General features: G+C 41.7%; 1 protein-coding gene across 12 annotated transcripts in view; it reads right to left on the bottom strand.

Moving 5' to 3' along the window:
* CADPS (calcium dependent secretion activator) overlaps positions 1 to 22,943 on the bottom strand; it is a 210,514-nt gene that overhangs the window by 47,854 nt on the left and 139,717 nt on the right. For 3 of the 12 annotated variants that reach the window (XM_042015200.1, XM_042015242.1, XM_042015225.1), the window contains exons 15-20: positions 22,757 to 22,820; positions 21,884 to 22,007; positions 9,316 to 9,422; positions 8,064 to 8,072; positions 3,574 to 3,730; positions 2,441 to 2,582 (exon numbers count right to left, since the gene is read on the bottom strand). In XM_042015200.1, the coding sequence (XP_041871134.1) occupies positions 2,441 to 2,582; positions 3,574 to 3,730; positions 8,064 to 8,072; positions 9,316 to 9,422; positions 21,884 to 22,007; positions 22,757 to 22,820 (603 nt within the window). Of the gene's footprint in view, positions 1 to 2,440; positions 2,583 to 3,573; positions 3,731 to 8,063; positions 8,073 to 9,315; positions 9,423 to 11,812; positions 11,918 to 18,560; positions 18,579 to 19,434; positions 19,504 to 21,883; positions 22,008 to 22,756; positions 22,821 to 22,943 lie in introns of all 12 variants that reach the window. The other 9 variants (XM_042015148.1, XM_042015248.1, XM_042015179.1 and 6 more) reach the window with 6 other exon arrangements.

Genomic DNA, 22,943 nt, shown 5'->3' with positions numbered 1-22,943 from the left:
TGGCCAACTTGAAGGTCTTTCTCCAAAGAAGAGGAAAGCTGTGGAAGAACATTCTGCAGTGATCCTGATTTCCAAAAAAGCTCAGCAGGAGAGGTGGCAATGGAAGGTCACAATTTGGTTGGGAATTGGCTGGTCCAAACTATTTGAGAATCCATGGCCAAAAATTCAACTGTGCTGCGGTATGGACATGTGGGGTGAGAAGACAGTAGATAAAGGAGGGCAAATCAAACAAAGTAAGTCTCTAACCTGAATTTCTCTGCAAGTTCCCTGTCGATCAGACAAAGAGGAGCAGGTGGTCTGCCCAGGAGGCAAAGATGAAGACGCCTTAACATTTAGTTCTGAACAGCACATCAAAAATGTCATAAGATCCTAGGAATGACACTCCTCTTTTCCTTTGCACTGTATGTGCCACCCTCTGGCACTCACTGGTGCCTCCCTTCACCAGGTCGCATGGTGTTGAACCAGCGTTTGCAACTCACACTTTTGTGTGTGAGACACAAGAACAAAATATCAACTAGTGAAAAAAACCCCATGGTGCATCTTTTCACCAGATGGACAGAAGCTTCTTGTGGAAAGCACCCACTTTCCTGCTGGAAGAAATCTTTTAAATACTGAAGTCTGTAAGAGCAAGAGTCCATCCTGGGCTTTTGCTTGGAGATGCAATGCTCAAAGCATGCTGTAACTGGAACTCCAGAAGGGAATAACCATCACAAGAGAACTAAGAAAAGATCTTTTACAGCTATCAGAGATAACTTGGAAATGATAGATGCTGGCATGCTCAGGGACAAAGCATTTTGACAGGCAAGTAGCACATCCAAGTACTTATGGACATCTATAGTTAACCCCCTAAAGTCATTTAAAAGCAAAAAGCTTCTGATAAAACAAAAAAAAAAGCAGAATTATTTGTTTATTGAGTGCTTGACCCAGGTGAACAGGTACACAGAGTTAACTGCTTCTGTTTCATAACAGACAAGGAAATACAAACATATTCTTTACTAAAGCAGAGCTCTGAAACTGAAGTTAATGCTAACTTCGAAGTGCAATTCCACTTGAAGGAGTGGCTGTAAAAATGGCATTCTCCTACTCGAAAGATCTATTTCTTGTATGTTTTCTGGGTCACATCTGCTTATTTGAAACAAGATTTTTTAGGATTTTTAATCCTGTTAGCCTGCAGACCAAAGACAGCAAATGGAAAGTGAGAGAGGCTCCTGAATGCCAGCCACTTAACCCCACTCAAAACAGAGGGGATGATCAGGTGTCAAGAAAAAGCCTGAGATTTGGCAGGCAGAATCCTTACGGATGCTGAGGATGCACAAAAAAGAAAGGAAAAAACCTGGGTACTCAGACTCCAGGTTGCATATGGGAGGCTGGCTGCTGAACAAAATCTCTTTTCCTTGTAAACGGAACATATTTGGTGTGAAAAGCCCTGAAAGACCACACGTTCTTTTATCAGAAACCTCTGAGAGTGCAGTGCCATTTCACTTTGCCTAGAGAATGACAAAAAATAGCCAGGAAAAGAGTCTTTCCAGAGGTCACCTGGTCCCACTTCCTAGTCTGAGGCACTGCCAGACTCATGTTGCTTGCAAAGGGTCCATCTCTCTCTTTTAATATCTTTATTAGAGGAAAAGTCAGTTATTTCCCTTTGTAGGATCTGACTTGGCTTTATAGAGCAAGTATGACAGGGTTCAGCAATACTTCAAAACCTGTGAAATAACAACAGTAATCCAAAGCACATGTCACATTTTTATCATTCACCAGCTCCTGAGTTCAATTTGGGTTTTTCTCAGGCTCCCAGTTTCTTGCTGGCGAACTCCTAGCTTTCCAAATGTAAGAAATTATTATGCTTGAATCATCTTGCCCATGTTTCACTTTGGTTTCTGCATGTCTAATCCTAAAGGCAGGGGAGCTGGGACTGGCAGAGCTGCCCTGGACATGGGGACCTGTGCAGCCACCAGCCATGGGGCTGATGCTAGAGGCACACATTGCACTATCCCCCCACAGGGTGGGTGGAAAAAATGAGTATTGGGAAGAATAAATACAGCAATGACTCACAGGGGTTATAGGGCTGAAACTGAACACAGTGAAGCGAGATATTTTTGTTCTGAAAAGGAGCTATGTGAGTTCAAAAGCAGCACTGGAAAAGGCCTTTTAGAATGGGTTCCAAAAAGCCATGGCAGTTAAGAAGGTTTTCCCATTTTCATGGTTCCCTGTTCAGAGGCACACAGTTCAAACTGAGGCAGCAATGCATTTCAAAAACCCAATACCATTTCCCTCATTAACCTGAAAATCCTGAAGAGATCGGGCCTCCTATTTTTATCATTAAACTAGAAAGTTTAAAGCACTTTCTGCATGTCCAGTCTAACGTTTGCTAATTCACCTCTATATGAATCTCCATCCATTTGCACCCAAATTCCGATTGTATCAAAGGAGGTTTCCTTACTTTACTGGCTCCCATGACTCCCGCTCAAAGCCCCTGTGAATTGACTGTGCAATTGAGGACTCCATCAGATCGACATATCTAACAACAAGTGGAGCAAACAGGTCTTGGAGGTGTTTGTGGAATTTTCCATTGCACAAATTATCTAGAACAGATAAATAAAAGTATAGTAAGACACTACTGTTACTACAACCTCTGTAACAAACCACAGTGTGGCACTTCATCACACAATGAATTTGTCAGTCAACAGGAAAACTTCAAGAACATAACAGGAGCTGGCATCAGGCACCAATGTTCATGACACAGAGAGCAGGAATGATCTTACTCCAAACAAATAAACAAACAATGAACCTTCTTTTTCATTAAAGTCAAACTTACAAATACATTATCACTTCCTGTGAATAAAAACTGGTGTAAGAAATACAGCATGGCAAACATTATGGCTTTAGCAGGTGGGAGAATAATTTCTTCTTTGGTTGCTCACTACCATGATGCCGGAACTTGCTTTCTGAGGATGAGTCCCTGGCTTTTTTCATGTAGTCTTAGAAAGTTAACTGGGGTCCTGGTCTAGGACCTAGTTAAGGCAATGCCAATTTAGCCACCAGCTCCCCAGGGAAGGGTTGGATTACCCAGAAAAGTGCCAAATCCTCACAAGGGTTTTGAAAGCATGGGCCCAAGTGCTTCAGAGAATAGTCTCATTTCACAAAGCACTGTTCTTCTGAACTACTCCTGCTTCCATTTACTTTACTATTTTACTCCCTTCAATAAAATCATACAGCAGGGACTGGTTTACTCCATGCTAAATAAATGCAGTACACACATATAAAACAATACACACATTTAAAGACAACGAGATAGAATACCCGATTTCCTGCTTATCAAGTAGCCATTACCAAGAGACTTGAGAAGATGAAGCAAAATACAAGTTCAACTTCCCACCTTTGACTGAGGTGATTTAAGGGGTGTGCTTTTTTTCTAGTGGCAATGGAATAAAATCAAGCTGATGCTAAAAGAGTGTGTAAATGTGTAAATCTCTACCCATCTCAGTTCTCTGTGAAGTAGGGAGAGGCTGAAAGCATTATCAGTAACCTGAGCTGCCCACTGAAGAGAAAATGATCAAAATACAAAATACATACAGTCACTACGGAGGGAATCGTTTATGAGTTGAAAGAGCGGGAAGCTGTCCCAGGTGTCTGGGGGTTGCACCTCTAATGCTGCATCCATATCCACTGCAAACAGGGACAGGAAGGTCTCCGCATGTTCAACCATTAGGTCTGACCACCAGGCAAAGGCCTTCAGAGTTGGTAGAAAAAGATAATAAAGAAGTGTATTAGTTCTAATAAAGCACAGGGAAAGATGTTAGGCCACATATCTAAAAAAAAAAAAAAAAAAAAAGGTGCATCCCATGGAAACTACCTTTATTGTAAAGAGAACAGTGCTATGGAGCACTAGCCTGCATGGGCAGTGCTAATCACAGAATTAGGCACTGCCGCTCTAACACAAAGGTTTCTTGTAGTGGATCTCTTCAGACCTCCACTGTAAAGGCATGCAGCTGTAATGTGGCAGAGAAGGTTTCATCTGTTCAATTTACAATAAATTACTTCATTAATCATTAATGATGCTAATTATCAGGAAAAAATCAACTAATTCTTATTTCTAAAGTACTGAAATTTGGGAGTTTCTTCACTGTGGTTATGGGTTTTCTGACATGTTTTTCAACAGCTTAAATTTTACTTAGATTCACTACTTGCATTTGTCTTGAAAAACTAGAAGCCTGAGACATTAAAATCTGTCCTAAATAATTCATACTCTGTTTCAAAGATATTTCAAACATCACCAGTAAAAGTTATTACGGCACTGTTCATTTTACATGGTAAGCTAACACACTACAACCTTCATGATGCTACTGATTAGGAATCTATTATAAAGCCCCCCTACTGTCAACATGCCAAGGTAAAAAAAAAATATCTACAGCAAGCCTATATTTTCACAGAGGTAGGAAAAAAACATGTCTAAACTTGAAAACCAAAAAATATCAGTGAGGTAACTCATTCTCATGCACATGGGTCCTTAAAATTCTCTGTGCGGGCTCTCTGAGGTGACATTCAGATCATACATGGCTCCGATGTGAATGCTGCGAATGCATGCATGCGTGTTCAGTAGTCACTTCTGGCTGGGAACATGCAATATGAGAAGAGCTGTCCATAGGACCATTTGCTGTCATTTTGAAGTGATAGGAAATTAGTGACTTAAAGGAGCTAAGGAACAGCTTTGCAGCACTGCGAGAAAAAGAAACCTCTAGCATAGGCACAAGAGTGGAGATGAAACAGAAGAGATTGGGAATGGAGGAATCAGTTTGAAGAGGAATTGCCAGTCAGGGAGGGGCATTTTTTGCAGGTTTTAGCAGATGTGAGTAGGCAGAATGGGTTTTCACTCTCTCAGGGTTCAGTTCTGATTCACTGATGAAGAACTGCACTGATGTGCACAGCAGAACTCCAGCTACTGGGTCACCTGGTCATGGAGAGGGAACAGCACCCCCAGAACAGGTTACTGCCCTTTGATTTTTCCTGTTTTGGTTAGACTTGCCCAGCTACCAGTGATACTGGCAGGGGGTCTTTGGAACTATTTCCACTCCTTCAATCCTTCAAAATATAAAGCAGAGTGACAGTACCCTGGTATTATTCCATGAGATTATATAAAATTGATGTGAAGGTATGGATAGATAGGGCATTGCACTCAACATTCTCTTCCCAGAGCACATCCAAGATGTAAAATAACCAAAATAACCACATGACCCCCAAACTAATCTTAATATTGGGCCTGCCCTGTAATGGGGGTGAAGATGTGGACAAGGTGAGCTGTGCCATGAAGGCACAGCTTCAGTGTCTGCCCATGCCTGAAGTGGCAACATCAGCAGGTGAGTGTCCAAGTGGTCATGGCATGGGGCCATGAGGTGGCTACAGCAGAGTCCTTTGTTTGCAAACTGTCCTCAGCTCCAGGCCCATGGACGAAGCTGCCCAGCTCTGCTGCAGCAACTCCTGCTTGGGGATGCTCAGGGGCGCAGTGGTAGTGGTGACAGCGGCCTTGGGTGTCTGCAGAGTTGTCACTCTGGAAAAGACAAAACCATGGCGAGGGAGCCTGTGTGGGGCTGTGATGTGGGGCAGTGCTCTTCAGCTCTTCTCCACATTTGGTGCTGGTGTCCAGCCAGGCACAGGGCTGGATGCCTGTGAGTGCCACGTTCGGAGGCATCAAACCGCTGAGAGACCACAGAGGAAGTGAGAACATCAAGATGCAGGTGTGCTCCTGATGCCTGCTCCAACCTGCTCACAAAGCACGGGTGGGAAAGCAGCGCTGCTGAGCAGTGGGGCTGTGCAGGGTCCTCTTAAGTTAGCAACACCCAGCTGTGGTTTTCAGGGAGGGTGCTGGGACTCTGGTGCAGGGAGGGTCCCTGCTCTGATGTGGTTTCTCTGGCTGTGCCTCTGCCTGCCTAGAGCCTGCCATGCTGGCACCCACCAGACACTGCCCACAGGTCTGCAGCCATGGAGCAACCGCTACCAAGGACCAATGGCAACTGGCATTTTGGGGGAAGGGAAAAGACGGGAGGCCAAAGAATGTCTTCTGTAACAAATCCCAACATAAACACTTCAGAGTCCAGCAATAAGACCCTACTTCCATGAAAAGGGAAAAAAAGAGCTATTTAAAAAAAACGAAAGCATGTGATCATTGGTGGAAAAAAAATATGCCCAAACCAGTAACAGTTTCTCTTTTGCTGGAAAAGTCAAATTTTAACTCCATAATTCTCTAACTTATGTCAAGATCCTCAACCTCCTCCCTAATTTCTGTAAGCAGGATTGGTAACACCATACTTAGAAAACGTCCTTCAAGATGGTAACATTTCATTTATTTACCATCTACTTACCTGCTTTGCTTAAATAATAATGTAAAGGGGGGAAAAAAGTGTGCTTTCTAGTCAAACACACCTATTATTGTATATTTTACACATGGATACACATGTATATATGTATGACCTCCAGGAGTAAGGATACATATATACATATACACATACATATACATAGAGAGAGAAAACACAAGTTTAAAAATAGGTGAATGGCATTGTCTCTGGCATTTGTCTTCAGTCATTCAGACAAAGGGAAAGAGAGCTAGGAGGCATCTGATGGGAGAGATGACATAATGACAGAGACCTCCCGCTCCTAGATTACAGATGTAGGCACACGGATTTGCTGTTTCTGCCTGTGCTGGGTTGCTTTCTTCTTATGGGTAAGACAAACCCAACTGACTAGACACAATACTCCTCTTGTAATGATTTTTGAACATGCTGTGAGTATTATTTTCTACATTCTCATTAGGGAGTCTGCCTGGATGTCCACATGGGGAAAAAAGGGGCATGTGTTAATTGCAAAAACTATTGTTTTTCAGTAAAATAAGGCATCTCTTCAGTAAGCAGTGGAACTTAATTTTTTGCTGAATAACCAAAGTAGACCAAAGAGTCACACCTGGCAGGTCAAGCCTTCTCCAGGTGAGTGACAACATATAAAAAAAAGTCACCTGGAATTGTATGGCAGGGAAAAAAAGTGTAATACCTCAGCAATGTTCATTGCACAGTGACAGCATAATGCAGCTACAATGCATAAATAAAAATCAGTGAACAAACCACCCAGCCTCTTCTCTCTCTTCCTTGGGTGCAATTCAAAGTGTGCAGAGCTGGCCAATTGCCTGTGCACTGCTGAAATGCCACAGCCACCCTCAGGACAGGGATTCAATAACGCACCGACAGTGTGCCGGGCTTCTGGAGAGAGATGGATTTCATCCTTCCAGGTCACCATTCAGAACAAGGGACTGGGATGCCTCCTATCTGTGTTGGCATTAACCTTCTGTCTCTAATCAAAACCTTGTGACACAAAAGATGCTGGAGAACAGTTCTGAGCCTTCCTCCTCATGTGAGGATCTTGGCAGTGTGGCTGACTGAGTGTGACCAGTCCTGGAACTGCTTCCTCTTTTCAAAATAACCTGTGTTTTAAAAAACAGCTCCTTCCCAGCTGGTTGTACGTCCAGCCTGTGCTGGTGAGGAGTGGAATAAAACAGTTTGTGCACAAGCATAGTGCTCTCAAGCACTCCTTGCTTTAGTAAAAAGGAAATTTATTTCACTCTTCACCCCATATATTCTCTCTCTACATATAAATACTGTATATCCAGTACAAGGCACATACAGACAAAACCAAAGGAAGACCACTACCATTCTAGGCACTCGTGTAGTACTTAGTCCATCTCCACCACAGTGTACTAGAGGTCAGGTGAATGCAAACAACAGGTAACAACAGGCTGAGGAGCGAGTCCAGGCAGGTAGGGTTGTGTTGGGATGTAACTGCAGCGCTCATAAAATATACCCATTGCTGCATGCATGGACTGGACTGCTATGCCACATTTACCCTTCTGTGTCAGGCTACCCGCTCCGCAAGCAGCCGACCCAAAGTTGCTGTTACATTCCTCGGTCAAAGTTAGTGAAGCGAGGGCAACCCGGGTAAAATCCCAGTAGGAAACATGGCACTGAGAGGGCATGCACGGAATATGACAGGAGTGACTCGCTTCATTCAGTTTAGTCACATACCTCTTTCCCCTGCCAGGATCATCCAAGATTGAATGAACAGTAGAAAAACAGGGAGGAAATTTAAATATGTAATCAGGCATTAGTTGGGTTTTGTGGATTGCTGTGTATTATCAATAAGTAAAACTATACTGCATATTTAATACACACTGGAATGATTTTTAGGTGATTGTGAAATTATTTATCAAATGCTCTTAATGCAAAATATTGTGAGTATATCTATATATATATATGAATGGGAAGGAAAGAGAAAATAGTGAATGAGTGCTACAATACCTACAATCATAAACAATAACTGTTCACTCCGAATTTTAAAATTATTAACTTCTCAATACGCATTCAAGAGCACCAGACTTACAGAGAACTCAGGGCTCAATCCTGCAAGTACTTACAGGGGTATGCAACATCACCTGCTCAGGCGGAAGTGTCCTGAAGTGCTGAGAGCAGGATTACAGCCAGCCATGCCAGCTGCCTGTGGGATCAAGTGTTTCCAGGATCAAACCTCACAATTTTCTGGTGTATATTTGACTATGACATGGTTTCAGTGGTTTTAAAACACAAATCTTTCTGTTAAGGTGCTTTGAAGAGTTAAAAGTGGTTGTATTAGGCATTAGATAACCCAGACAATGAGTAACAGAGCACAGTTCATCCTAACCTCTGTGACTAGTAATTGAGGTATTCCCAGTAAGTCAAGGCAGAAGAGGCCAACAGAAAACCAGGTGAATTAACCGTGTACTGAAGGGGCCCAGGGAAATCCCTGCAAACAACCTGAATGCTCAGAAAGCGCAGAAAGGAGAATCGTTCTGTTTTGTTGCAGTTTTCCTTGCTCCCCTCTGGACAGCAGGAGCGGAAGCTGAAACAGGGACCCTGCTCATGCTGGCTGGAGGCACACACAAAGAGGTCATGATTTGGAAATACAACCTTTCTGGAAAGTGGACAGGCTTGCTCTTGCATGTAGTTGGTGGTGAATATTTTGGCCAGATTCAGCTCCTGCTGGCACTGTCAGAAACGCCGCAGACTGACATCGAGGAGAGCACAACTCAATTAATTCCTCCTTTAGCCCTCCTTCCCCTCTGAAAACACATTCCTCCTGAAGTGCCTTCATCATACTTGAGCATCATTATTTATAAATACTTTCAACTTTTGAAAAAGATAACCCAGCACCAGTTGGGAAGACATCACACAAATATACAAAGCTCCCACCAGATCCTGTGGAAGACCTGCAGGACACAACCTCACCAGGGACGCTGCTCACCTCTGCATGGTGCTCTTCGTTTTGCTGTAGGACTTCAATTACCAACTCTGCCAGACGTATTGTATCTTCTAACTTTTTAGCTGGTGTGACTAACCGGCCTACATTCTCTGTAGTACAAGAACTCGAGTTAAAAGGAAGGCAGGGTGAAAAGCTAGATGTACAGTAAGTTATTTGAGAGGTTAAAAAAAAAAAAAATCCCATAATATTCTACAGCTTTAAAGATCTTTTCATGCATATGTTAAATGCTTATATAATTAGTACTGAGCAAACCAGAAAGCCACATTCATTATTATACTATGAAAATGCAGTGCTCCAGCTCCAAATTCCACGATACTGTCAAAGTTGGTTTGCTTAATGGTGGCACTTTATTAGCTCAAATAAGAACATCACATTCCCTAAAGACAGCATCTGGCCACTCATATATGAATGCGTATCCTTCGACGTATATGATGCTATTACAGGAATCACGTCTATATTATTTAAAAATTCTTTTAAGAAGATCAATTCAAACAAATCTGTCTGCACTTGTAATAAATTGTCAGACTCAAGCAATTTAAATGTCACCTGCTACTAAAAGCAAAACTCGCAGGTCTGCCTTGCTCCAGGATTTAACTCCACAAGGGTCAGGAGCTATGCATGCTGGAGGGAGTGGAAACTGGTAAATCCCACGCTCATAGGTAAGATTTATATGGGAAAAGAGATGCAATTTTACAACAAAAATCCCACAAAACAAACCAAAGAGTTTAAATCCTGGAGCTTGGTGTTTAGCTATGTTGAGTTATTTTGTAGTGTTTTCTGAAAACTATAAAAAATAATTAATTCTATTCTTCCAGGTAATTTATATTATTAATAACACATTAAAAATATGAGGTGCTAACAATATAACATTTAGAGCATTTCACTAGAAATAATGTAGAGGTAAAGAAAATAATCACATTTTCCTTGAACCACAGCTTCTGCAGAGCTGACCACAGACATGTCTCTCTGGTTCACACCCCGGTCCAGTCCCAGCTCTTTAGAGTAGCGAGGGCAAAGAGGGGCATTTCACTACACAGACAGTTCATACCTCTGATTCCACAGGTATTTTGGCCTCTCCATGGTATCAAACAGCAGCTTACTGCCCTTGTGTGTGCAAAATCTCCCTGTGATGGTTGTTTGGAGCAGGAGTGGAATGGGAGAGCTGCCCCCTTGGGATCCACATGCCAACAGGCCAGGTACTGACAGGGCATCTCACTCCAGCCTTCCACATACCTGTTTTTTTCCTAGTGTTTAGGTCTTGTTTACTGCTGGGACAGAAACTTGTGGTTGCACAAGGTGGCCCGTTCTGCTTGACCAGGCCACCCAGGGAGAAATCCCTGCCTTGCTGAAGATTCAGGGAGCTTCCAGGACTTCATTCTCCACCTCAAAGTCTTGCTAGCCCCTAGTTTTCCCTGAATATCTGTTTACAGGTAACACATTTCCCATGAAAAGGAAAGCCATATGTTCCACGACAGTCACATTTGGGAAGTCCCAAATGTGGCTGGTTTTTGGAGGAGCTCAGCAAGCTGAAGTCTGGCACTGTAGGGGCTCAGCTTGGCTGAGGGATGGTAAAGCACCATGCAAATGAACTCTACCATTTTACTGATTTATGGCTCAGATAAGGGCCTTGGGTGTTTGTTCTCCAGTTTTCCTGCTGTTTCTTGTATCACTGGAAACAAAAAAAAAAAAATCAAGATTCCCCCTAATATAATTTATTGAGCAAATACTGAAATTGGAGATCTCCTGGTTAACTCCTCAGTCTTTGTCCTATTCTATCCAGCACCTCAATGGCTACAAGAAGTAGAAACCACTTCTTTTGCAAAAGGAGCCCAAAGACAGGTCCCTTAGTAAGATCTGGTTGTTTCTGCACCTCCAAAGCCAAGGGGAAGCTTTTCCATTGATCAGAGCAGCATCAGGCCCATTCTCATTTGCAACATTGATCTGCTCTCAAATATAACTAAAAGACAAAAGTGTTAATAAGAACAACTGCTCAAAGATGCTGTCTTTAAAGAAAATATTGATGCTTATACAACTTTGGCAGCCAGCAGATGTCAATCTTAATTTTTTTCCTTCTTATTTTAAATATTTCCCTGGTTAAGTTACTATACATCAGAATATTCTGCTAAGATAGCTGGAGCACTGACAGTTACATGAAACGTATACGATATACTTATCAAACATTTCATCCAACATCATGTAAAGCTCATACATATTTATAGTTTCCATGCAAAATGTTATGCAACAACAATGTTATTTTGTGCTGACGTTGATATTTGAAAATGTTGCATATGTCAGACATTGCTAGACAAAAAAATGTGGACATTTTGAAATAAATGCTACCTCTAAATCTCTAAAACCTACCACGTCACACTAGGTGTTTTGTATAAAGCTGCATACGAGGACTAGCTTTCTACTGCTACACAAGCGGCTGCTAGACTAGAAAACCACTGAATAAAAGAAAGGAAGACTATTACAGTACTTGGCGGCTGTTTGGCCATGCCTTTGAGCATATGATCTATCATATTAGTCTGTGTTTGAGGAGATGATGGTGGCCCAGCCGGCGGCTTAGGCTTGGGCGGACGGGCTGGTTGTGCATGACGGAGAGAGACGCCAAAAGTAAAGAGACAACTGACTTAGAAACAGTGACAAAAAGATGGAAACTTCAAAAGGAACATAAGCGGAAATGATCAGATACAAATGGAATAAGCTGCTGGGTTTTTGCTTATCAGTATTTGAGGTATTACATGGTAATGACACCATTTGACAATATGTATTCTAGAAGTCAGCAGATTCGAACATCCTACAGTACTGTGCAACCAGAAAGCTAAAAATTCAATGCAAGCATGAATCTGCACTTTGTGCAGTCACATGAGGAGACTGAGATGGGTTAATTCAGTTAAAACTCTGGAATTCAGAAAAGGTGAACTAAAAAACACGACTTGAAGTCAGCTCCCCAATGTTTAGGTACGTTTAGCAATAGAATAATGAGCCATAGGAATTAATTGCTTTGCAAATATCAATTACACATTTTAGAATTAAACGTCACTGTTGGTTAAAGGGAGCTATAAAATATTCTTGTGCAATTTAAACATGTAAAAAAATCTGTCACTTAAAAATGTGTGGCTCCTGATCGTTTCCAGCTCATTTAATTATTTTCAACTTGGAATTCTGGTGGCTTTTATATTCTGGGTTGAATCATATATAAAAACTTGCCAGCTCTATCAAATATGTTACTTGCTATTCCAAATGTTAGAATACTGCAATCAGGACTTGACCCATCTGTCATATAGTTTACAATACCAGCATAGGAAAAATTCAAAGAAAATAGCCTTTCCTTTTACATAAACCCAGAGAATAAATTATATACTGTGAATATATTAACACAATAGTTTCTATTCCTTTTAATAACAGTTTTTAGCAGCATTGTGACTATTTTTAATCATGTCATTTGCAAGGAATCTGGCATATTTATCTGGACATTCTACTGCCGAAAGCCCTTGCCATTTTGCTTGCACTTTCCAGTGGGGGAAAAAAAGTCAGCTGGCTTGTGCAAAGGAGATTTCTGATTGCTTTTATTTCTCGCAGAACTGTAACACTTATCGAAGTATAATAAAGAATATTCAAGGAAACCATTAAGGAGTGTGAGTTAGGTTGGTGCCCCTCTCCACACACAGATAGATATACATACATACATAAACACACACACACAATGCACACATGCACGCACATGCACACACATATTTTTAGTCTTTTAAGCTGTGTAATGATTAATTCAGACTCTCAGATTCAAGCTACTGGCTTTTTTTCTTTTCCTGGTTTTCTTACACAGGAAAAGCAAATCTATTCATTCATCTCTGGAGTAATCCTGATCTTTGTTCAATGTTTACCAAGGGTGACTTTGTCCCAAGAAACAAACCTCAGCCTTAAATGACAAAAATAACTGCTTTTTGGGCATTGGCCTGATGACTTTCAGTCTACTTTAAAACATAAGCAAGAATTCAATTTGGTAACTCACTGATGGCTCCTCAGCTTGACATGTAGGTGTACTAAGAATATTTTACTGCCCATCACTATGGAGGGCAGTTTGTGCCAACGTCTCAGGATGGGAAGGGATGATGGGGAGAGGAAATTGCACATCTCCCACCCACATCTGACAACCACAGGGTGGGAACCCCTCGCCAACCCCTTGTTGGGTGGCGAAGTTGAGAGTATCAGAGAACTCTTCCTAAGAGTGCCAAAGCCCAGGCAAAAATGCATCTGAGTTGCACCCCATTGCACACCTCAGCACTGCAGCCCTCAAGCATCCTTAAATGTAGAGTCCAGCCCCTGTATCCCTAACAGGTACCCATCCAAAAATAGCTCTAGACATCCAGACATCCAGACTCCAGAGCGCTGAACGGGCCTGATTAGTGCAAGTGTTTTCTTTCCTAAGGAAAAGTCATTAATAGAGAAGGAGGAGGAGGAACAGGCAAGAGATGCAGCAGCATCTTCACGAGTTGCTAGTGCAGTGCATACAGAACAGCTTGGAGGAGGCTCCCGCTGTGCAGTTGTCAGCACAGTGCCCCAGGGTGGCTCTCACTTCTCTGGGGGGCCTGTGAGAGACCCCTCCAGCACCTTACCCTGCTCCTGGCATCCCCCCCCCACCACCCACTCTTGGAAACAAGCTCCCACAAGGCATTGGAGCAGGCTAAGCAACAAACTCTTGATATAATTCTGATCTGGCCCAATCTGCACAAATATTCAGCTCTTTCGCACATTTCATTTGTTCAGATCCAAATGCAAGGCTCTTGCATGATGGCTGCAGAACCACCTGGAGCTGAAGGAGAGGAAGAGTTCTCTCTGTTCCTGGGGGCATGGAACACCCATGAGCCCAAACCCATGCTTTTCTTTGTTGTCTCTTTATTGCAAGAAAATTTAAAAGATTAAGGTCTTGCTAAGGAAAGGGATTAATTTCCCCTGTAAATGTAAATAGAAATGGGGTTGTGACAGCCATGACCTATGAGGCACTAGAGTTTACATGCTTCCCTGGGTCCAGGTTTCAGAGACTACACGTGAGGTCCCTTTCAGGGGTGGCTCAGCTCCCACTCAGAGACAGGAAGATGTGTGAGTCTGGATGGGTTTTATGGCACCTGCTAGTGATCAGCTGCAGCGTGTGGCAGGTTTTGTTGTACTTTGGCTTTTTTTTTTCCCCCTGTCTTTTTCCTCTTTAATCCCTTGCTACAGCCAGTTTAGTATCAGAAATGCTCTCGAACTTGCTGCTCATGTGTATCAGATGGGTAAGATTTAAACATCTTCATCACTGAAATCAGAGCCAGGACCAGCTTCTTACTGCCTGACAAAGTGCTTTCCTGGACAAACTTCTTCGAAAGGTTTTTATGCTTCTGCGTGATACTGGCACACAAAATACTTGCAGAAGCTCAAATTACTTGGAAAATTCTGGGTTTGTGCTTGCAAAGAGCTTCAGCCTGCAATAACTGGTATAATGATAAATCTGCTACTTTAGGTATAGATATTGTACACAATTCATTGTGTGTGACTCTTTACAGGCTGGAAGATTTTCAAACTACGTATTTCTCCCTCAGCACCATGATTTCTGCTACATGGGTTACTAAGACATCAGCAACACTAAGAATTACACTTGCAATACTTATATACTATACTTGCAATACACTTACAATAGGAGAAGAATATTATTGACTTTTCATATTTTTAAAAGTGTTGCCACTGATTCAACGATTTCCTTGTAATAATTAAAAATATATGACCCTTCCCAAAGGCTTTAGCATTCAAGTGTTATGTATGCATTCATTTGTGAGCCAATCATTGAAACGATACAAAAAGCTGCTGTTCTCAAGACAACTATAAAGCATAATGGACTTAGCTCAAAGACAAGGCAGAGCAGCCTTTTATTATACTCATGAAATTAATTTGCAGGTGTCTGAAAGGGATTTCAGTGATGATATTTTTTCTCTCAAAGTAAGCTATTTCATCTTAAAGGAAAGAAAAAAATCATAGAAATGTTTTTTTTTAATTCAGAAAGAAACACTAATTCACCTCAAAAACTCAACATACTGAAGAGAGAACTGCTCTCCTGATTTTCTAATGATTATTGAGCCTAGTGAAGAATTTGTGCTATCTGAATTGTGTCTCATGCCCCAGTCAGCGAGTTGCTCCGCAGTTGGTGAGAGACTTGTAGACAGATAACATCAGAATGCAGATCTTCTGACTTCTGAAGCTCTTGCAATAACTTTGTACTGCTTTAGACACTGCCTTTGAAAAGGCAAGAGGAAATCTTGAAAGCTGCATAACGATTCTTTGTTAAACACAGCTGAATGCCACTTCAAGGAATGAAACAAATAAAGCAGCACTTCAGCACACATGGATATAGGTTATAGTCATGCCTGAGTGAAAGTATAGGATTTATAAATGACTTCAGCCTCCACTCCTCCAAACAAAGATGGATGTTTTCATATATTTTACATTTGTATTTACTCAAAGAATGCAATTTTATTTTCTCTTTAAGCTTTGTGGTTTATCACAAATGCTAGCGTGAATGCCCAGCAGGGGTTGGGCTGACAAATCACACAGGACCTCTCCTTGCCTTGGACCTGGTTAATTGACAGGCAGCTCAGCTCCTCAGCTGAGTTACAGATATATGCACAGAGCTTCCCAGGCTGAGATCCAGAAAGAGAGAAGGCAAGTGACATAAAGTAAGCATGGGACTGTGACAAGGGCCAGTACAAATGCCTTGGAAAATGCCACTGCTCCTTAACTGCTGTATTGGTCACTGCTGCATTGGTCTAGTCTAAAACCAACCTCTCCTGCACCCACTTTCTCAGTGGAAGATGCCTTCCACACCTGCTGGGGTGAGTGTATGAGCAAGATGCTCCACGGCTGGTGCCAGCTTGGGCTGACTCAGCCCAAGTGCTCAGTCCCTCTCCTGTGGGTGCACTCGGGTCCCCAGCCTGACACAGGCACCTGAGAGATGTTTGCTTCTCTACAGGCACTGCAGCTGCCCCTCGCTGCTCCATGGGCAGCACTGACCTCTGCACTGACTGGATTCCAGCTTCACATCCACCTGGCACTCACCACTGGGTGTGTTTTCAAGTGAGGTCAAGCTTCCCCAGCAGCCCATCCAGGGAGGACAGTGTGTGCCAGCCATGCAGCATGGCGAGATGTGGTGCCTTGGGAGCCTCCTTCCCTGCACAGGGGATGGAGGAGCTGCTGGAAAAGCAGAAACCTGACATTTTTAGATAGCCCAAGAGTAGGTGATTTGCCTTGGTGACAGAGCAATAGGACTACCGTGAGTCCCTCTGCTCTCCAGCTACTTTCCATGAGACATCCCACTGCTCTGCCACCCACACCCGGGCACTAAGCACTGAGGTGAGACCTGTCTCCATACCCATGTCTCCTTCACTGCTCATCTCTGTGCACCAACTCAGCACTACCATGAGAAACCTCTCCTCACAGAGACCAAACCCAAACTCCAATATGAGAATTACTCAGTCTGAAAACTGAAAAAAACACCCAGTCTTACACCAAACATAATCAACTGTCAAACTGACTATTGCCTTGGCTGGCACCACCTCTGAAGCTGCCTGTACCCAACTCCAGCAGTGCAAGGTGGCACTTGTGTTCATGGGATCCCCATGCATAAGGAATGGAGAAGTTATTCTTTTCTAAAATAATTATGTATTCCTGACTTACATAAATAAACAGATAAACATTTATTAAAAGGTTAAAATTATGAATCTGAGTGTTAGTAGCTTTGATTAATAATTAAAGTAAGTAATTTTTAATTCTTTTAGCACAGTTTCCTGTTTAATGTTCTATTTCAATATTTCAATGCAAGGCAAGAGACTACACACCTCTCAGGAGAAAGGACAATCAAAGGGTAACATTTGTGTGTTTAAGAAGAAGTTGTTTTCAGCATCTTATTTTTATTCTTGCTTCTGGCAAAATAAAAAGTCAGTCACTTTTGACTCCACTTAAGCTGGGGAACCAGTTTCAAGTAAGTTCTGCTGATGTTGCCTGAAAATTTTTTATTTAAAACAAAGGGAGATTTGTGGGCACAAAGCAATGGAGTCACAATTCCCTGTGCCCTTTCACTTGCTCCAGGCATTGGGAAGAAGCAGGTTATTTTTAAACAAGCTGGGCCATAGGAATGTCCTTCTAAACTGAATTTTTAAACTGCAGGCAGGTGACAGGTTGTTGAAGCAAGTATGATGCTCCATGCAGTTATTGTACTTAATGCACAATGGCCTGTGCTCACTCTAATTGTTACAGTTAATGGTAATAATAGGGACTGTTCTATTTGCTTTTGTTTATTTGCACCTTTCATAGATATAAGGAAAAAATATTCTCCATTTTCTAAATATTGATTGTTATTTACAATTAATTTTACTACGATGCAATAGATTATGGGCCAAATTTGAGCTCAGGAGGTCTGGGGAAGCCAGAACCTGGAACAGAATCTTGTACTGCTCTTCTAAAGCAATTTCCTGTGCAAACAGCTGAAATCAACCTCATCCTTTTTTTCCCCCCCCCATAAAACAGAACAATCTACTCACAAAAATAAATGAACAGTTCAGGTTTCAAGGACTTTGGAACTAGGACTCTGGGATACAACAGAAACAAGAAGAGGGGCTGCAGAGCTCCACCATCCCTTCTGCAGAGATGTGCACTTGAGCCGAGCCTTTGCCTTGTTACATGTCACCACAGGTTATAAACAAGAGACAAACACGACTTCTGTCCCACCAGATTGTTTGTTACACATTAACAAATAAATAGAAATAAAGAAATAAAGAAAAACCCAGTCCTCCCATCAGGGCAGAAAACAGAAGGCATGAAAACCAAAAATGAACATTAGTTTACTTATAAATGTGTTAGGTGTGGAAAATTAATGGCCAAATCACCAACATTTTTTCACCCAAAATGAGCTGCTTCTTTTGAAAAACAAGAAACTTTCTCTTTACAAAGACTAGATTCTTCTCTACAACTGTCTCCTAAGAAGGCAATACATCTCTACAGGGTATTTTTAATCTACGCTCTATTCTACGGAAGGAGGAAAAGGAGATTATGTAGACAGCACAAATTAACTCCTTAAGTATCAATGCATCTCCATTTTCAGCCTGAAGGAGTACATATCTTAAGGAGCTATGAAAAGAAAACAAAATAAATATAACTCAACAGTCCTAACAATTTATAATGCATATACAATTGTTCACCTGCATCCTTTTGATTCTCTATATGAAAGAGAGAAAGCAACAAGGAGAGAAAAGAGAGAAACAAGAACAGATATGCAGGATTAATGAGCAAGTGGACTGCACAGCCCCCCAGTTATGCGTGATATATGACATTTGAAAAGAAGAAAAGTTGCCCCATCTCGCCCCCCACCCCCCCTGAGTGTGAGGTTACCAAAGGAAGCTCCTTTCACGGAGGTGAGAGAAAATGCTGCACAAATAGAAAACCAGAGAGGGAGAGCTCTGAGGACATAGAGGGGGTCTCCAAGTGACAGTGGGGTCGGGGTGTCCCCTCCAGAACTCGGTGCAAAGGAGTAAGTAAAAAAATTGAGGAGGAGAGCAAGTAAAGTGCATCCTTTCGCTGAGAGCTAACAGACAGGAGACATTAAGATCTGACATACAGAGAAAGGACAGCTTTATACCATCTTATACACAGGACTGGGTAAAGATCTTATATGCAGGCAAAGGGATGGCTTTTTCCAAGTGTCCTTTATCTGACCTCTAGCTCACTTCTCCATGATGTCGCTGCTACCTTTTGATTGTGTACCAGTGACAAGATTGGGGTTACACAGAAGCAAAGTAAAAATGCATTCAGGTCACAGACATAAAGAAGAACTGAAAAAACTTACAGACGGTCTGAGTTTGTCACAAACAGATGGGTTAATTGTCTAACCTGGTTTAGGCTGATAGAAAGTGACTGGACTTCTCACACTGGGTTTCACAGACAAGAAGCAACAGACAAGCCAATGCTAAAAGACTTGAAGCAAGGAGAGTGAGTTGGTTTGGATCTGGACTTTCTTGAGGTAATGAGAACAGAGAGAGTGAGGACAGCATGGAGAGGAGGGTGGTAGGTACTCACGAATGGTTAAATCCATCACTTGAGAGGCCAAGCAGAAGACAGGATGCTCATACATTTCTCTCTTTTTCCCTATAAAAGAGGATTTGGGCATGCAAGAGGCTTAGGTCAGAGGTAAAGAGGTTATAAGCTATAGGTCAGAGGAAAACTTCATATCAGGTTAAAAGGAAAGCCAAAGAGTATTTTGGGATACACACAGGATAAAAAGAAGGAAGGGGGGAAAAAAAAAAAAAAAAAGAAGAGGGTTAAAATTTGAGATCTACTGGATTAACCATTCAGCATGCCCATGAGTCACAAGAGAGGCTGTGACCATGACTTTAGAGGTTTGCTCTAAACTGTTTGCAAGAATATAATGATCAAAACATCATGAATAGAGGGAAATAAAATTTCATTGGTTTAAGGCTCCAAGATACTAAGGATTTCAGCCTTCAGTATCTATTTCACAGGTATTTCTTCATAAGCATAGCCTCAAGCACTGCTGCCACTGATTTGGTTCGGCATTTCTGACAAATGTGCCTTAAACATGTGGCTATACAAATGTCATTCAAAAGCAAGATTTCAAAGCCATGTCTGGCACACAGGAACATGTCTCACCAAGGTAAACTTGTCATTTGCTCTTCTAAGGAAGTATTTGACTATACAGTGGACTATGCTCATGAGAGAAAACCTGATGCATGCAGCTGGTAGATGTTGGGTTGTTCAAATTAACAATCCCAGCATGCTTGGAAATTGGTGTTACAACCACTTTTGTAGAAATAGCATCAAAAAGTGGCTGTGGCCAATCACAGATAAAGGAAGAGAAAAGCAGAAGAGAGCAGATAGTGTGGAATGAACTATTTCTCTGAAAAGGCAGCTGGAAAAAAAACCACGTTTGTTGCTTCAAAGTATTCCCAGACCTAAAAGTCACAGTGCAAAAAGAGAGGGCAGATAATTAACACAACCAAGAAGAATTGAGGCACAAAAGGAAAAGTACACACTAACTGTTCTACTTTGGAAATGAATGCATTTTTACTTACAGATCATAAAGTTTGTTTTTGCATAGATTTATCTGAAAGAAGAGAGCAAATCTTACCAACGAGTTAGTGATACTTATACAGAGAACCTAAGGGAGCCAGGGTAGAAGCATCCATCAACAGAAAAGCTGTTTTTGATTCTCAGTCCTTCTCCATCCTTGTCAAGTATATTTAAACATTGCATTTTACAGAATACACCAATTAAAGTATCCTCTGAAGTTGAGTACTTTGATAAATTGTCTGATAATACAGTGCTTATGAAACCTTTGTTCCTTCTCTATTTTTGTCACTCATTACCAAGTCAAGAGTTGATAGACATCCTTTTAGTGCCCAATTCTTAAGTGTTTCTCACTGGATGCATAACAATGAATTCATTACCACTGGTACACAATTTGCATCATTAGACAGAAAAAAAAAGGAAAAAGAGAGGACATGTCATGTACAGAACCTGGACAATTTGCCGTATAATAACAACCCAATTTTTCATGTAAACAAGAACTAAGAACAAATCAGAGGGAGTTTTAGTTTGTTTGTTTTTTCTCCTCTCAATATTGTCCTATAGGGATACAACAATAATCTTGGCTGTGGGAAAGCTTCACATCACACACAACAGAAACCCAGAGTCTAGAGCAGAACATACCATTCATCTGGAACACACAGGTTTAAGTAATTGGGAACTTGGAAAAAGTTGAGTGGGAGTTTCAAGTTGGGAATAGCAGCCAACAAGGTACCAACATAAACTGATAACATATAAAGAACGACTGAATCATAGAGCTTCAGTAACACATATCCTCCAGCAAACTTTAAAATGTCTTTTTGATGGCTACATGTGTCTCTGGTCACTGATTATTATTCTGCCATAACTTAAAAGGTCAATAATATCAGCTTTGCCAGATTTAGAGTGACAAGAAAGAAATCCGATGCAAGTATGGGATCACTGATCAATGACTGCAATGCAAACTGCAAAGACAATGAAACACTCCCAGAAAAAAAGACATTTTAAATTGGCTACAAATGATTAAACATAGATTAAACAGTTTTTCAGCTTTTTATTTTTCATTTGTCTCCTGAATGTCACAAGCAATTAGCTGCAGTATACCTTCAGCTGCAAAGATGACATCCCAAGTATTTTGCAATTTGTTTTTTAAAACCACGACGAGTCTGAATACTACACCACTGGCCAAATGCACTAATGATCAAAGAAAAAAAAGCCACAGTTCTTTTTAACTGTTTCCTCTCTCTTTTACAGAAAAAGAAACGTTTTGCATAGCTTCCATTCTTAATTGCTTCTGAAGCCAACACCACAAAAATGATTCTGAATCACAAGTTTTATTTACAAGAGAATAAATAGCAAATGAGCTTCTTTTAAAGAGCTCCCAGCCACAGTTGCCACCTAGAAACATAAGAAAAATTGTAATTTCACAAAGAAAGAGCCTTACCTTCAATTTTGGCATACTCTGATAGTCGAGTATAATTGACTAGAGCTGCTTGCTCCAAGCATTTACGGATGACTGTTTTTACCTCCTCTTGAGGGACCGGAGTAACTATGTCTTTCATCAGAACCTTGACACAAGAAAATCTGATTTGTTGTGGCGTCAGGCACACAGAACTGCTTTTCTCCAAGCCCAGCACAAACATCCATTCCTATGCTGGTGCTGTGTGGCTCTCAGGGCATGTGTACAATCCACTACAAGGTCACCTTGGTCAGCCTGAGATGTGGGACTGTGCTGTATTATTCCCCTTCTGTATCTATGCCCTATGGCATGTCCTGAAATCTGTTATGAGTTTTAGGGTATGACATTAAGATCTATCACAATTTGCCCAGTCCCAGGCAATGTTCTGCCCTTCCCAGGCTCTACTGACTGATTTGTGTTTGGGTCTGGGCTTGGCCATACTGCAGGTTAGCACAGGAAGGATGTTGGAGCAGCAGGAATGCTGGAACGGGGATGGGGAGGGTCATGGTGAGCAGGTTTCATACATCCAGAGGGAACAAGTCTGCCTCAAGATGGGAATTTCACCAGGCAGCAGCCAGGCATTGCTGACAAGGGTCTGTGGTATGGCTCTTTGCAAGGCAGATCCTTCACTCTTATCTATTAACACAGACACAGGCTGTGCTGCCTTTAGTGGTCAGGCTACACACCTGCCTCTCAGCTGAGGCAGGAGACACCAATCCCACCCAAGCCCCACACTTCAGTGTAAGCTATCATTAATTACATGTCCTATGCAAAGCCAACAGCTTCTCAGGCTTTTCTAGTTGGAAGGATACATGAATACAGGTCATTCTAATGACCCTCTACTATTTCTATGCTTACCCTTTCCAGCAGTGACAGAGTTGCTTTCAGTGCACCCTCTGGACGGCCAAATGGAAAGCAGTACCTAGAAAAAGCACATCATCTTAGCATTAGACCAAGTGCACATGAACAAGCCTTTCCTGAGTGATAAGGATGCTTTCCTAAATATGTCCAAGCAATTCTCTAGTCTCTCGGCCTGGAATAAGCA

Source organism: Corvus kubaryi, unplaced genomic scaffold (genome assembly GCF_017639235.1).
Source record: "Corvus kubaryi isolate FWS band 111438036 unplaced genomic scaffold, C.kubaryi_AGA036_p1.0 136, whole genome shotgun sequence".
Lineage (NCBI taxonomy): Eukaryota > Metazoa > Chordata > Aves > Passeriformes > Corvidae > Corvus > Corvus kubaryi.
This window is presented reverse-complemented; position numbering and strand designations above follow the sequence as displayed.